A 15,817-nucleotide genomic window follows, 5' to 3' on the forward strand; every position below is an offset into this window, starting at 1 on the left:
CCTTCCCTGAAGGACATTAGTGAACCAGATGGGCTTTTCCGACAATCAACAATGATTTCATGGTCACCAGTAAATTCTTAATTCCAGATATTTTTTATTGAATTCAAATTCCACCACCTGCTGTGGTGGGGTTCAAACCCGGGTCCTCAGAACATTAGCTGAATTTCTGGATTAATAGTCTAGCGATAATACCACTAGGCCATCGCCTTTCCTCAAGTCTGGATGAGCACATCTCTCTTTCCCAGGAGGAATTGTGGCTGCAACATTGCCTCATGGCAGAACTTACTGTGTGAGGACTCACTGCTCTGAATGTTTTTACTCTGCAATGGAGGATGTGATGCAGCACTTTGCTACCTGCATTATGTTAAGTGCTTGCCAGTAAACCATCAGCAAACAGGGGAAGTTTTAAATGATCTTTATTTATATTGTTAAATATTAAAAATAAGATATAGAGTTAAGTGGGTTTAATGTAGTGTTTTTGTATAAGGGTGCAACTCGAGTTAGATTCATGTTAAACAAAGGTGTTTGCATGTCAGGGGGTTTTGGATTTAATTCAAACTGTGTTTCTATTGTGCTGAGAGTGTTTACAAAGGGAAAAGTAAATAAGAGCTTGTGGAAAGAATGTGATGTTGCTTAGCTACCGTCACTTTAGGCAGGAGACCTTTTGAGCTTTTTTAGTGTTTAATTGGATCCAGACAATTGGCATAGGAAGCTACAGAGAAAATAGTTCTCAGCTCTGCTGGAAATAGGAAAGCCATATAATGGAATAATGTGCATGAAAGCAAGCTCCAGATGAACCGAAGGACAGCTGGTTCTAGAAATCAGGGAATGGAAAAGAAGCTACAGGAAAATTGAAGTAAAAAGGAACAAAGAGGAACTGCCATTGGAACAGGGTATTGCTCATTGAAGTTAAAGTCAGACCTGGCAATAAAAAAGCTGATGAGGTTAGCTATAGAAAAGCCACATATCTGAAGTAATCATAAGCTTGGTGTCCTGACCTACAACCTGTGAAAACAGTATTCTGTTGGGGACTGCATAGTTGAGTTTAGGAACAATGAAAGGAGAGTTGGGAAACCTGGTGTTGGATCTTTGCTAAAACAGTTGAGAGAATAGTTGGAAATCCTGGAGGTGGATCCTTGATGAAAACAGCTGAGAGAAAGCATTGATTTGGAAGACGATTTTAAAATGTGTCTTTTTGAGAGTGGAATTCAGGAACACCCATGTGATAATCATCTGGAACTTTGAGGAAAGATCCATGGAAGATTGATTGGGTGGTATCTGCCACTTGGTTTCAGAGTGGGGTGCTGTTTGACCACAGTTAGCCGGTTGGGTTACAGGGACTGTGTGTTTACCAAGAACATTATGGCATAAGATACCCTGTGTTATCCTGAAAAGCTGTGAATATTTGTAAAGATAAGTGGGAGCGAAGGAGTATTGTATTATAGTCAAACTTTTTGTTTTTAATAATTTTTTTTATTATTAAAAGCTAATTGATAGCCCTCTGACTCTGTTCCTCCATGTTTTCTTAAAAAAAGTAAAAGTTATGGTCTTTTGAGCCAGGGTTCCATTCTGGAATCTTCCTGTCCACTTAAAATGGCCGGAATTCTTTGGTCTCACATGCCCCGCCACCACTGCCAGCGGGAACGGAAAATTTGACGCTGAGCCAAATCTCAATTCACAGCAGCGGGACAGAATAATCCCAGCGGCGGAGCGAGGTCGGAGAATTCTGGCCAGCATCAACTGGGATGGTAACAAAACATTTGACTGTATAATTAGCACCAGTTATCAGCAGTTTATATTACTGCAGAGGGTCAGGGCTTCTCATTGAGGCCAATTGAAAACAAATAGCCAAATGAAATCTCTTAGAATGGGATGCGATACTTAATCAGACACTTGGCTTGATGAGAAGCAAATTTTTAGAAGATGGTGATTGATTTAACTGCTTGATAACATTTCAAAGTCACTTTTAAACTGATTAACACTAGCAACGAACTGACCTTTTTGTAAGTTTCTTTGTTGATCTTGAATCATTTAACTGACTTTGAATGCCAAAGGGTGCTGCAGAGCTAATAGTATCACTCAGGTTTGCTAGCTACACCGAGGTACTCATCTTAAACTATCATCGGTAGCATAATAGCACTGGTAATTTAAATGGGTCTCTGAGTTGACCAGTGATATAAAACAAAGTTACATCAGTGCAGACAAGTTGTAAAACATTTCCACATTTGTTTACTGCTTGGAAAAAATACAAATATCTGAATGTCGGTATCAAAGACAACTCTCACTCTTTCCCTGTGCATTCATGTGAAAGATCAGCAGCTTGGCAATTGTTTCCATTGAACGTTGTTTCTGGAGAGAAGGGAGTTTCAACAACTCTAAATGCAACAAAACTTAAAAGAAGTTTGTATTTCTATTTACTTATTTATTTATTTAAAGATTGTAAAACCAGTTTTTCACTTTCATCAGTAGATGATTCTAAAACTCTCACAGGCAGCAAGTCAGGATCCAGGACATTCAATCTACTTTTGTTAGTAACCTGAATTCGACTTGTCTGCTTATTTCTCTGTAACTGTTTTAGATTGTCCGCGGCCTTAACTTCGTCGTCTTTGGCAGCTCTATTTTCTAAAGTGCTGCCTGATCGAAATAACTTCTCCATGAGGCTGCTTTTCGCATCGTTTCTTGATGTTGACTGAAGGCAATTTTCAGATTTTTCACTGAACCCATCACCAACTTGGTGCCTCAACTCACTTGGCCGATTGCACAGCTTTGCAAAAGAAGGCTCGTAACCACTGAACGAAGAGTTTAAGTCCAGAAAATCCTTACTTTCTTGCCTGTCTTGTCTTTTTTTGCTGCCAATATGGGTCGCATAAGATATTTTGCAAACAGGGAGCCCTTGGTGGAGATTCTCAGTTTGTTCTGTGAACCTGTAGCGCCTTCTGAGTCTGGAAGGAGTTTTACTGGGGCTGTCGATCATTGCAAATGTTTCACCTCGCTCCCTGATATCGTCCAGTTGTGAATCATTTGCATCTTTGTTCTCCTCTGTTGTTTTTTGCTGCTCTCTTTCCTTGGTGCCCTGCTCCTCTTCTCCTGGCTCTTCCCTTTCGAAGGTCTCCCTCAAAAGTTGAGCAGCTCTTTCCTTCTCCTGTTTTTCTCTCTTTTCCCTTTCCAAGTTTTCCAAGATGTCGTTCTCCGCCATTTCCTTCCATCTCTTCTCTGCCTGCTCGTATTCTAAAGAAGGGAAAAAGAAACACTTCCATGATTTTATGAATGGATTCACTTCAGCTAATCTTCCTGTTGCATCTGGCAATAGACCGGATAATATCAGATGTCGAACAACAAGTCACCTGAGATTATCTGGGATTTTTCAGGCCCAAAGATGGTTGATTTTTATTTTTGTCATACAACATAGGAACAGGCGTAAGCCATTCAGCCCTCAAGCCACTGCCATTTAGTTCGATCATAACTTATTTGTACATCAGCTTCATTTACATGTCTCTGCAACAGATCCCTTCCACTAACTAAAATCTGCAATCACAGGACTGAAAATTGATCTAGGGTGGGTCAATTTGGAGGATGTTGCGGTGCTGGAGATTGGGGAAGAGTATTCTAGGTAGCCGCCACATTCATTTGCAGCAAATGTACTTTTTGGTTTCACCCTTAAATGGCCCACATACAATTTTCAGATTATTTTCCCCTATTTTGGATTTCCCCGCCAGAGGAAATAGAATCCCTTCACTACCCGATTTGAATCCCTTTATCATTTTAAGAATCAGAATTAGATCACCCCCGTAACCTTTTAAACTCAAGGGAATATAAATCAAGTTCATGCAACCTGTTTTCATAGTTTAACCCTTTGAGCCCTGTTATCTTTCTGGTAAATCCTTGCTGTATGCAGCCAGAGGCCAATATATCAGTTCTAAGGTGCAGAGCCCAAACCAAAGTTTTGTATTCTGGGACTGACGGTTGGAAGCGGCAGGGGTGGGGTCAGGCTGGCCATCAGGAGGCTGGCAATGGGGGGGCAGTGTGCATGTATCAATTTCCTACTGGGAGATTGGGCATGTGCAGTGGGCCACTCAGCGCGCTAATGCTGGCCTCTTTGGCAGGATTAGGCCTCCCGCAACCTACCCCCTCCCACTACTGGCATGAACCCCCAGTGGACTCTGTGAAGCACAGTGCCGGAAATTCAACCAACTCAGTTTGCCCAAAAATCTCCCGATTTCCTACCCGTTGGGCACTTGGTTTTTTTTTTTAAAATCGCCCCCTTAATGTTTAACCTGTATCCCTCTGCAATATGATAGAGTTAATTGCATAGACGTGTTCCTCCGAGTATATTTACTGATACCCATCAATACTATGTTGGTCTTCATTCTACTGGATTTCCACCATTTAAAAAAATGGCTGCTATAGTTTTACAGCAATGAAAGAAGACATTGATCCTATGCTAGCTCCCTGAAAGCTCACTTCATTCAAATGCCACCGCCGCTCCCCCCCCCCCCCCCCCCCTCCCGCACCCCCAACCTTTGGAGGTGGTTTTTGTTCAATCAAAATGTTTTGTTTCAAGATGATCCCACCTCTAAAATTGGACAGCAGAAGCTAGGTGGAAAAAGACAGGAGATTAGAAGTAGAAGAAAATAGTGGTAATAATAATGAGATTAGAAAGGGTTGATGGTGGCAAATTAAACAAGGGAGGGTGAGAAAGCCTGATGGACAAGTCAAACAGGTTTGCATCACATTATTCCCCGTTGCTATTTACAGAATGCTGCTAATTGAGATACAAAAATGGAGTGCATGTTTGTATATGGGGTCATGGGAATAATAAAGGATTGACCAAAAGATACAGGATTAAGTGACGAACAAAATTGAACTTCTCCTACATATGTGCATTTATACAAAAATACATTTTCTGAAGTAAATCAAGGGTGTTGAAGATTATGAAAGATAAGCAAAGGCACCATCTTGCATTTCTATGGCACCTTAAGGCAGTTAAATGTCCCCCATGCATTTGACAAGATGTTGGACAAAATTTCACACCGAGCCACATGAGGAGATACCAAAGCAAAATGCTGCGAGAAATCTATAAATTGAAAATGCTGGAAATAAACAACAGGTCTGGCACCATTTGTGGAAAAAGCAACATAGTTAATGGGTTGGATTTTGCTGCATGATTTAGGGCCCGAGTGTCTGAAACTAAATTGGGGGTCCCAGTCCTCCACTAACCAGCTGCAAGACCAGAATCTTCCGAGAGACAGTCCCTTAATTGACCACCTCTGCATTTGCCATCTGGGAGAGGTGGGTACTGTTGAGGCAGGTTGAGGTAAGAACGCCTCAACATGGATGCATCCTAGAAGGTGTGGATTTAAAATCAAAAGTATGAGGGGTGAGGCCATAAGATCCTTGGGAGTGGAGGGGAAACCTTTCCTGTGCACTGTCCCATCCCTCTTTGGGTCTCCATTGAGGAGATTGCATCTCCTCGCGGGGGCGAGGGATTGTTGAGACTCTTGATGGTGGCTTAATGCTGCTCATAAAATTGCCCTAATTGTGGCCTTGAGCATCTTAATTGCCCGCCCACCTTCCAGGGGAGGCCAGTCTACTCGCCTCCCATACCAGATCCTACTCCCATCCCATACCAGATCCTACTTCCATCCCACACCAGGAAAGCTCTTTAGTGGCAAGCACGTGTCAAGGAGCCATCCTGGCATGGCTATGCCCATTTTCCTGGCTCCCCAACCACATCCAAGCACACTTCTTGGGACCCTAAAAAATCAGCTCCATTATGTTAGGCTGATGAGATACAAGGTGATATAGGATAAGTGACCAAAAACTTGGTCTAAGAGATAGATTTTATTGAGTGTCTTAAAGGAGGAAAGAGTGGTATAGTGACAAAGAGATTTAGGGTGGGAATTCCAGAGTATAGGGCCTAAGCAACTAAAGGCATGGCTGCCATAGCTGGACAAAAGAAAGTGGGGCATTCACAAGAGGCCAAAGTTAGGGAAATGCAGAGTTCTCAGAAAATTAAAGAGCTGAAGGAGGCTCTGGAGGTCCTTGAGGGATTTAAGCATAAGGACAAGAAATCTAAATCTGGGGTATCACTGGACTGGGAAGAGGTCAGCAAGCTCAAGGGTGATGGGTAAATAGGAGCTGGTTTGAGTCAGTATATGGGCAGTGCTGCTTTGTACGAGTTGAATTTTATGGAGGGTGGAAGATGGGAGCAGGTCAAGAGAGCACTGGAATAGTCAAGTCTCAGGGTAACAAAAACATGGTCAAGCATTTCAGCTGCAGTTAGGCTGAGGCAGGGGTAGATTTGGGCGATGCTACACAAGTGGATAGTCAGTCTTGGTGATGGAGCAGGCTTGGAGTCAGAAGCTCATCTCAGAGTCATATATCACCTCTGATTCCATGAAAAATGTGAGATACTGGCAAGTTTCTTTACGTCCCCATCCACAATATCAAGCAGGATTTTTGTTCTACATGCATAACCTTCAGCTTATTATCTTGACCAGTCAGGAATATGACAGTAATGGCAGCAAGCTGTACAAAGTTTGAAAAGTTTACTATCAATTTTAGTGTTGTATGTGAAACACCAGGGTTCGACTCAGTTCAGGATACACAGAAGATCAAAATCACACAAACAGTATGGTTCAGCTTCAGACAGTTATCAGAATTGGGGATTGTAATAACTTGAGGGAGGAACATGTAAACCTAACTTTTATTGAGAACATGTATTGTGATGCTTACTGCCATCTTTCCCCCTATACCGCTCCAACAGTTAGTTGACAGGAAGGAGGGACATCCAAATCAATTACTACATATCCTCCCCCTTCCTTATACATTTACTGCAACAGCATGTCTGAAAACTAACAAAACATTTGTAATGTCTCTTGTCCTTAATTTCTCTTGTGAACAAAGAATGGAACATTTTCTCTGAGGAGCTCTGCAGAGATTGTCAGAGTAATGCAGCTCCCCTGGGGAGAGGTTCCAGAACAGGAGTAATGGGTTCTCGAGCAGCAGGAAAAGATGCCTCACTAGAACCAGGTGGTTCTGTATTCAACAGCTTGTTGGGTGTGTTGGGAATAACAGCAGAGGATGACCACACTCTTCAGAGGTTGACAGCGAAACATCAATCACAAGATAACGCTGCATTCACTGGGAGGTTTCTCTTGCTCAAATGTGACCCACATGTCTGTATGTCACTTTATTCTCAACTTAGACTGGAAATGACAATGGACCGTTTCTGAAATGATGGATCCTGGACTCCAACATGATCCACTTCCACAGGGGGTTGCCTGCTTTGAATGTACAAGCTCCACTGTCTGGTTGTGGTTCAGTTTCTGAGCATTTTGTTTCTGTCTCACCTTCCCCTCCAAATTGGGAAATTCAGACATGTGCAAGCGGCTCTGTGACCTTGTACTAACTCAGGAGGAATCTGGAAAGATGAGCCTCCACTCAACAACTTCTTCATTTGTTTTAATCATTCGTGGGACATGGGCGTCGCTGGCTGGTCAGCATTTATTGCCCATCCCTAGTCCCCCTTGAGAAGGTGGGGGTGAGCTGCCTTCTTGAATCGCTGCAGTCCATGTTCTGTGGGTTGACCCACAATGCCGTTAGGGAGGGAATTCCAGGATTTTGACCCAGTGACTGCAAAGGAATGGCGATATATTTCCAAGATGTGGAGATGCTGGCGTTGGACTGGGGTAAACACAGTAAGAGTTTTAACAACACCAGGTTAAAGTCCAACAGGTTTATTTGGTAGCAAATGCCATTAGCTTTCGGAGCGCTGCTCCTTCGTCAGATGGAGTGGATATCTGCTCGCAAACAAGGCACACAGAGACACAAACTCAAGTTACAGAATACTGATTAGAATGCGAATCTTTACAGCTAATCAAGTCTTAAAGATAGAGACAATGTGAGTGGAGAGAGCATTAGGCACAGGTTAAAGAAATGTGTATTGTCTCCAGACAGGACAGCCAGTGAGATTCTGCAAGTCCAGACAAGCTGCGGGGGTTACCAATAGTGTGACATGAACCCAAGATCCCGGTTTAGGCCGTCCTCGTGTGCGGAACATGGCTATCAGTTTCTGCTCAGCGACTCTGCGCTGTCGTGTGCCGGCCTAAACCGGGATCTTGAGTTCATGTCACACTATTGGTAACCCCCACAGCTTGTCTGGACTTGCAGAATCTCACTGGCTGTCCTGTCTGGAGACAATACACATTTCTTTAACCTGTGCCTAATGCTCTCTCCACTCACATTGTCTGTATCTTTAAGACTTGATTAGCTGTAAAGATTTGCATTCTAATCAGTATTCTGTAACTTGGGTTCGTGTCTCTGTATGCCTTGTTTATCTGACGAAGGAGTAGCACTCCGAAAGCTTATGGTATTTGCTACCAAATAAACCTGTTGGACTTTAACCTGGTGTTGTTAAAACTCTTACTGTGTTTACCCCAGTCCAACGCCAGCATCTCCACATCATGCCTTGTTTGTGAGCAGATATCCACTCCATCTGACGAAGGAGCAGCGCTCTGAAAGCTAATGGCATTTGCTACCAAATAAACCTGTTGGACTTTAACCTGGTGTTGTTAAAACTCTTACTGTGATATATTTCCAAGTCAGGACGTTGAGTGGCTTGGAGAGGAACTTGCAGGTGGTGGTGTTCCCATTTATCTGCTGCCCTTGTCCTTCGAGATGGAAGTGGTCGTGGGTTTGGAAGGTGCTGCCTAATGATCTTTGGTGAATTGCTACAATGCATCTTGTAGATAGTACACACTGCTGCTACTGAGCGTCGGTGGTCGAGGGACTGGATGTTTGTGGATGTGATGCCAATCAAGCGGGCTGCTTTGTCCTGGATAGTGTCAAGCTTCTTGAGTGTTGTTGGAGCTGCACCCATCCAGGCAAGTGGGGAGTATTTCATCACAATCCTTCATACCAGCTTTAAAGAGCTCCCTCAGCGAGATTGTTTGACGAAAGATGCCAAGGAGCTGTCTTTTTTGTGCCAGATTCTGTTCAGGTCCGTGAAAATCTGAAACTCTGCACTGGTGAAAGCTGTCCCATTGTCAGAGACAATAATTTCAGGCAACCCATGTATCCTAAAGGAGTTACCCAGCTTCTCAAGAGTTGCTGCTTGTTAAGGCCCAGGCTGATCAAGCATCAGACTGTTGGCAACTCGAAGGCCTGTCCAATTATTGCTCTTGGCCTCCCTGTGGCTATTAATGTGTCTGTGCTGCTTGGGCAGGGTGATGTGGTGGGGGGGGGGGGCGGAGAGCAGTTAGGGTGGAATAGTGGGAGGAATGGATGAGTATCTCAGGATGAAAATATCATAACAGAATCCAGCATATTATATACAACAGTTATTGCTAGAATGCTTTTCTTGTCGAGAGAAGCTCCTGACTCATCTTCTGGCTTCCTGATAGCTACAAGCTGATAGTCAATGATGTCATCCCTGTTCACAAGGGAAACTGGCCCCTGCTGCAATCGCCAGTGTGCTCTCATGCTGATTTTCCATCTGTTGTACTGATTGGCTCTGTTGACCTCCTTACTGCAGACTGGGAGATGCAGCTGATATGGGAGTCTGGAAGCAGATTCAGCAGAAAAGACTGAGGGCAGTGGCATCCTGCTATAGGAGGCTGCACTGACCTACAGTAAACATGCCTGGAGAAGCTCAATCTCCTGACATCTCCAGGAAAGGATCTCCAGGCCTACAGATCCTGTGGGCTGGGTAAGGCCTTGGGCAGTCCCTCGGACCTGCACTGACAGCTGCTGCTCATCCCGCGTGTCAAGGCCGATGAAGTTTGCTGTTGCTATTGCTGCAGCTGCTCGCCTTCTGACTGTTCATCCATCCAGAATAAAGGAGCAAAACTATCTGAAAATGCTGAGGCACTGTGAGTTAGATGAACAAATCATATCTGAAAACGACAGTGATCCTTCGAATTCAAGTCAGTGCAGGGGTGATGGTCCCGGTGAATTCTGCTCCAGTCCTGTCAGTATTAAGATAGCATCTGAGTCACAATAATGTAATGGAAGCCAAATTAAGTAATTAAATTGTCCAGGGTGATTCTCAACAGTGTTTTCAACAAAATTCCACAGCAAACTCCATTAGGGCAGGTGATCTAAAGCTTGGTCAAAGAGGTAAGTTTTTAGGATCAACATAAAGGAGAGAGAAGAGTGGGAAGTTCAGCAAAGGAATTCCATAGTCAGACAAAATTAACTGAAGGGAAGGAAATTGTATAAAAGCCCCCTGGGCTGTATGACCCACATTGAATGTATACAGTGAATATTACATGTATCACATTTGTATTGAAGTATCTCAATGCAATTTGATCTATGTAGACAATTTAAATACCTTTGCACCATTTGTAATGAGCATTTTGAAATGCTTGTCATTTTTCTTTGACTGTATTGAAGCACCTCAGAATGCAACATAATGTAAGCAGAGAACCTGAGTATTTTTGCACTTTGTGTGATGGCCATTTTGGAATGTTTGTAATGTTCTTGCAGACACCTTACAAATAAAGTATATTTTTGCAAAAACACATTCCAAAGCTTAGAGATTAGGTAGCTGAAGGCATGACCTCTGATGGTGGAGGGAGGGAGTTAGGGGTGTGCAAAAGGACAGAATTTGGGAAACAGATATTGCCAAGGATTGTGGGACTGGAGGAGAGTACAGAGAAAGGGAAGGCACGGTAGCACGGTGGTTAACACTGCTGCTTCACAGTGCCAGGGACCCGGGTTCGATTCCTGGCTTGGGTCACTGTCTGTGTGGAGTTTGCACGTTCTTCCCTTGTCTGCATGGGTTTCCTCCGGGTGTTCTGGTTTCCGCCCACATTCTGAAAGATGTGCTGATTGGGTGCATTGACCCGAACAGGCACCGGATTGTGGCGACTAGAGGATTTTCACAGTAACTTCATTGCAGTGTTAATGTAAGCTTTACTTGTGACTAGTAAATAAATAAACTTTCAAATACAAGGATGGGAATGTTAAAACTGAGGCACTGCCGGTGCACGGGAGTGATGGGCAATAGAACTTGGTGCAAGTTACAATATGGGTAGCAGACTTTTGGATGAGTTCAAGTTTATGCCAGGGGGGCATTGGAATAGTCAAGTTAATAAGTAGCAGTGAAATGGGTAAGGGTTTCAGCAGCAGATGTGCTGAGGCATGAGCAATGACAAGCAATGTTACAGATGTGGAAATAATAATCTGCAGTTAGTGGGTCTTTGATGCCTGCATATATGTGCCAACTATCAGCATTTTGAGAATACAATTAATTTTTCAATCCAGATTGCCAAATATCTTTTGACATAGTTATGCCATACACCTTCTAATTACATACATTGATTAATGCGCAAACGTTTGGAAGAATTCCAGTAATCTGTGCCTGACTTCATAATTAAACAGTTCCCTTCAGCGATAAGCAAGCATGTGCATGCTGAGTGCCAAATAACTTCTGACGTAGCTATGCTTTTTCTAAATTAACATTATACAAATTGAGAAGCTCCATCTATGATGATATAATGAGGGCTCAAATCTGGGTCACCCTATGGAAATCCACAACATGCTCTAAAATTTAAATTGATCAAAAATCCCTTTTGGGTTAAATAGTTTAAAAAAACATGGCAATGGTGTAAACTTTTATCGAGGTATCAAGACAAGAGATGATTTCACATTTCCTTCAAATGTAGCAACAAATTGAGAGCTCGATTTTGGATCAGAAAAATTAGGCCCGACCTTTCTTGTCAAGTGAGCTAAAACAACCCAATGGCCCAGGTTCAAGGCGAGAGGGGGAAAGTTTAAGGGAGATGTGCGGGGGAAGTTTTTCACGCAGAGAGTGGTGGGTGCCTGGACCGCGCTGCCAGAGGAGGTGGTGGAAGCAGGCACATTAGCAATATTTAAGAGGCATCTGGATGGGTACATGAATAGGGAGGGAATAGAGAGATACGGACCGAGTAAGGGCAGGTTTTCTTTTAGTTTAGTTAGGGCATCATGATCAGCACAGGTTTTGAGGGCCAAAGGGCCTGTTCCTGTGCTGTACTTTTCTTTGTTCCTTATTCTTGGCACTATCTTGAAGAGTAGGGAAGTGTCCTGGCCAACATCTATCTCAAAAGGCAGAATACTACCGATGCTAAAAATCTGAAATAAAAACAGTAAATGCTGGAAATTTGACAGGAGGTCAAGCAGCATCTGTTTCTCTCTCCACATGTGCTGCCTGACCTGCTGAGATTTTCCTGCAGTTTCTGTCATGATCACATTGCTGTTTGTGGGAGCTTGCTGTGTGCAAAATGGTTGTTGTGATTCCTATATTGCATTAGCGACTATACTTCAAAAGTGTGACATGAACAGTAAAGAGCTTTGGAATGCTTGAGGTAGTGAAAGATGCTTTATAACTGCAAGTCTTTGACTCAATATTGAGCTCTTGCTACACAGTAGTGTGTAGAAAAGGGCGGGTCTTTACTTTTGTGTTCTTGGCCTCTCAAGTAGAGAAAGTTATCCATGTAGAAAAAAAAAACAACTTGCTTGAAATACTCATTTGGACATAAAGAAACATGTCTGTTAAGGCCTTAGGTATATTAATAACCCCAATCATGCTTCCAAATTAATGGGTGAAGTTGACAGAAATAGCATTTAAATTTGGAACAGGAATTTGCATTAATACCAGAATTACCAGTTTGAACTTGAATATAAAAGTCGGTTGCTGGGATCAAATTACTCACAACAGAAAATGAAATGTTGATATTATGTTATGTGCTTTTGTATGTATTACTAATTTTAGGAGAACAGCTGTTCTATTATACCATCTGGTAAATCATTTGATATAATCAATATAAAGTAATACATGTTTCCAATGCTTTCATAGCAGGAACATCCTTTTCCTGGGTTGGATTTTTAAAAAATATGAATGAATCATTTTGTTATGTTTATTACTACCTCCTCTGTCTGCCTAATGCCTATTTCATTTTTTACATGAAGGTATTAAAATTGTCTGCCTGCATCAGTCTACTCAACAAAAGTGGCTCTTGTGTTTGTCTAGCAAGCCTGTTCTCAAGCACAAGACTAAAACTTACATTTTTACAAATGATTTGATAAACAGTGGCTCTTCTTGAATGTAGGATTTTCTAACATTAACTAAATATACAAAGCCAGTGTGCCTGCATTACTTGCAGAGTAATGCTGAATCATTGACTGAGTACAGCACAGAAAGAGGCCATTCGGCCCATTCCGGCTTTGTGCAAGAACTCAACCAGCCCAACACCCCCTCCTTCCCCACCCTCCCACACACTTTTCCCCATTGCACAGCAAATTATTTTTCTTCTTATAACTATCCAATAAAGTAGTGGATGCCCCAAAGTCTGCCACTGCGAGTGTGCACAGGATGTGAAGTGAATGCAAGCGTGTTTCGCTGTTCCTGGGGCATATTCATAATGTCATCTATTCTTATGAATTGCTTTCAAAACTTTGGTTTTCTAATGCTTTCTATTCCTCTCTTGAAGGTGCTGACTCATTTTTTGGTTCGGTTTTTTCCCAGGTGTTGGAATCCCTCCAGTGTTTCAGTAAAAGTTCCATGCCACTGAAGTGAGTCCTGGTTATTAAATCTTGAAGAGCATCACAGGTGAATGAATGATTCCTCTTCTTACCTAACATTCACAGGAGCCTGCCAGTAGAGGTTACTGAAAGATAATCAGGAGGAGGAGTCCTTCATGATCTTATTTTCTTCCGTTTCCTACAATGGGAGGTGATGGCATCGTGGTATTGACACTGGACTAGTAATCCTGAGAGCCAAAGTAATGGTCTGGGGCCCCAGGTTAGAAGCCACAGTGGATGGTGAAATGTGAATTCAATAAAAATCTGGAATTAAAAGTCTAATGATGAAACCACTGTCGATTGTTATAAAAACCTATCATGGTTCACTAAAATCAGGAAAATCTGCCACCCTTAGCTGGTCTATACATTACTCCTGTGACTCTTAAATGCCCTAGCAAGCCACTCAGTTCAAGGGCAATTAGAGATGGGCAATAAATGTTTTTAAAGTTTAAAGTTTATTAGTTACAGGTAGGCTTACATTAACACTGCAATGAAGTTACTGTGAAAATCCCCTAGTCACCACACTCCGGTGCCTGTTCGGGTACACTGAAGGAGAATTTAGCATGGTCAATGCACCTAACCAGCACGTCTTCCAGACTGTGGGAGGAAACCGGAGCACCCAGAGGAAACCCGTGCAGACACAGGGAGAATGTGCAAACTCCGCACAGTGACCCAAGCCAGGAATCAAACCCAGGTCTCCGGCGCTGTGAGGCAGCAGTGCTAATCACTGCGCCACCATGCCGCTGGTCCAGCCAACAAAACCCACATCCTATAAATCAATCAAGCAGCAAGGAGACCTTCTTGAGGAGGAGGACATAAGAACATAAGAACATAAGAAATAGGAGCAGGAGTAGGCCATCTAGCCCCTCGAGCCTGCCCCGCCATTCAATAAGATCATGGCTGATCTGACGTGGATCAGTACCACTTACCCGCCTGATCCCCATAACCCTTAATTCCCTTACCGATCAGAATTCCATCCATCCGTGCTTTAAACATATTCAGCGAGGTAGCCTCCACCACCTCAGTGGGCAGAGAATTCCAGAGATTCACCACCCTCTGGGAGAAGAAGTTCCTCCTCAACTCTGTCTTAAACCGACCCCCCTTTATTTTGAGGCTGTGTCCTCTAGTTTTAACTTCCTTACTAAGTGGAAAGAATCTCTCCGCCTCCACCCTATCCAGCCCCCGCATTATCTTATAAGTCTCCATAAGATCCCCCCTCATCCTTCTAAACTCCAACAAGTACAAACCCAATCTCCTCAGCCTCTCCTCATAATCCAAACCCCTCATCTCCGGTATCAACCTGGTGAACCTTCTCTGCACTCCCTCCAATGCCAATATATCCTTCCTCATATAAGGGGACCAATACTGCACACAGTATTCCAGCTGCGGCCTCACCAATGCCCTGTACAGGTGCATCAAGACATCCCTGCTTTTATATTCTATCCCCTTCGCAATATAGGCCAACATCCCATTTGCCTTCTTGATCACCTGTTGTACCTGCAGACTGGGCTTTTGCGTCTCATGCACAAGGACCCCCAGGTCCCTTTGCACGGTAGCATGTTTTAATTTGTTTCCATTGAGATAGTAATCCCATTTGTTATTATTTCCTCCAAAGTGTATAACCTCGCATTTCTCAACGTTATACTCCATTTGCCATATCCTCGCCCACTCACTCAGCCTGTCCAAATCTCTCTGCAGATCTTCTCCGTCCTCCACACGATTCACTTTTCCACTTATCTTTGTGTCGTCTGCAAACTTCGTTACCCTACACTCCGTCCCCTCCTCCAGATCATCTATATAAATGGTAAATAGTTGCGGCCCGAGTACCGATCCCTGCGGCACGCCACTAGTTACCTTCCTCCAACCGGAAAAACACCCATTTATTCCGACTCTTTGCTTCCTGTCGGATAGCCAGTCCCCAATCCACTTTAACACACTACCCCCAACTCCGTGTGCCCTAATCTTCTTCAGTAGCCTTTTATGGGGCACCTTATCAAACGCCTTTTGGAAATCCAAAAACACCGCATCCACCGGTTCTCCTCCATCAACCGCCCTAGTCACATCTTCATAAAAATCCAACATGTTCGTCAAGCACGACTTTCCCCTCATGAATCCATGCTGCGTCTGATTGATCGAACCATTTCTATCCAGATGCCCTGCTATCTCCTCTTTAATAATGGATTCCAGCATTTTCCCTACTACAGACGTTAAGCTGACCGGCCTATAGTTACCCGCCTTTTGTCTCCTTCCT

The 15,817-nt window shown here is 43.3% G+C and overlaps 1 protein-coding gene across 1 annotated transcript in view; it reads right to left on the minus strand.

The window, feature by feature from the left end:
- Positions 1-2,422: 2,422 nt before the first annotated feature.
- The window catches only part of LOC144506068 (lebercilin-like protein), a 78,169-nt gene continuing 64,774 nt past the window's right edge, over positions 2,423-15,817 (minus strand). Inside the window, exon 6 of the mRNA XM_078231885.1 lies at positions 2,423-3,228. Within this exon, the coding sequence (XP_078088011.1) occupies positions 2,423-3,228 (806 nt within the window). The remainder of the gene's footprint in view (positions 3,229-15,817) is intronic.

This window comes from Mustelus asterias, chromosome 17 (assembly GCF_964213995.1).
Source record: "Mustelus asterias chromosome 17, sMusAst1.hap1.1, whole genome shotgun sequence".
NCBI lineage: Eukaryota > Metazoa > Chordata > Chondrichthyes > Carcharhiniformes > Triakidae > Mustelus > Mustelus asterias.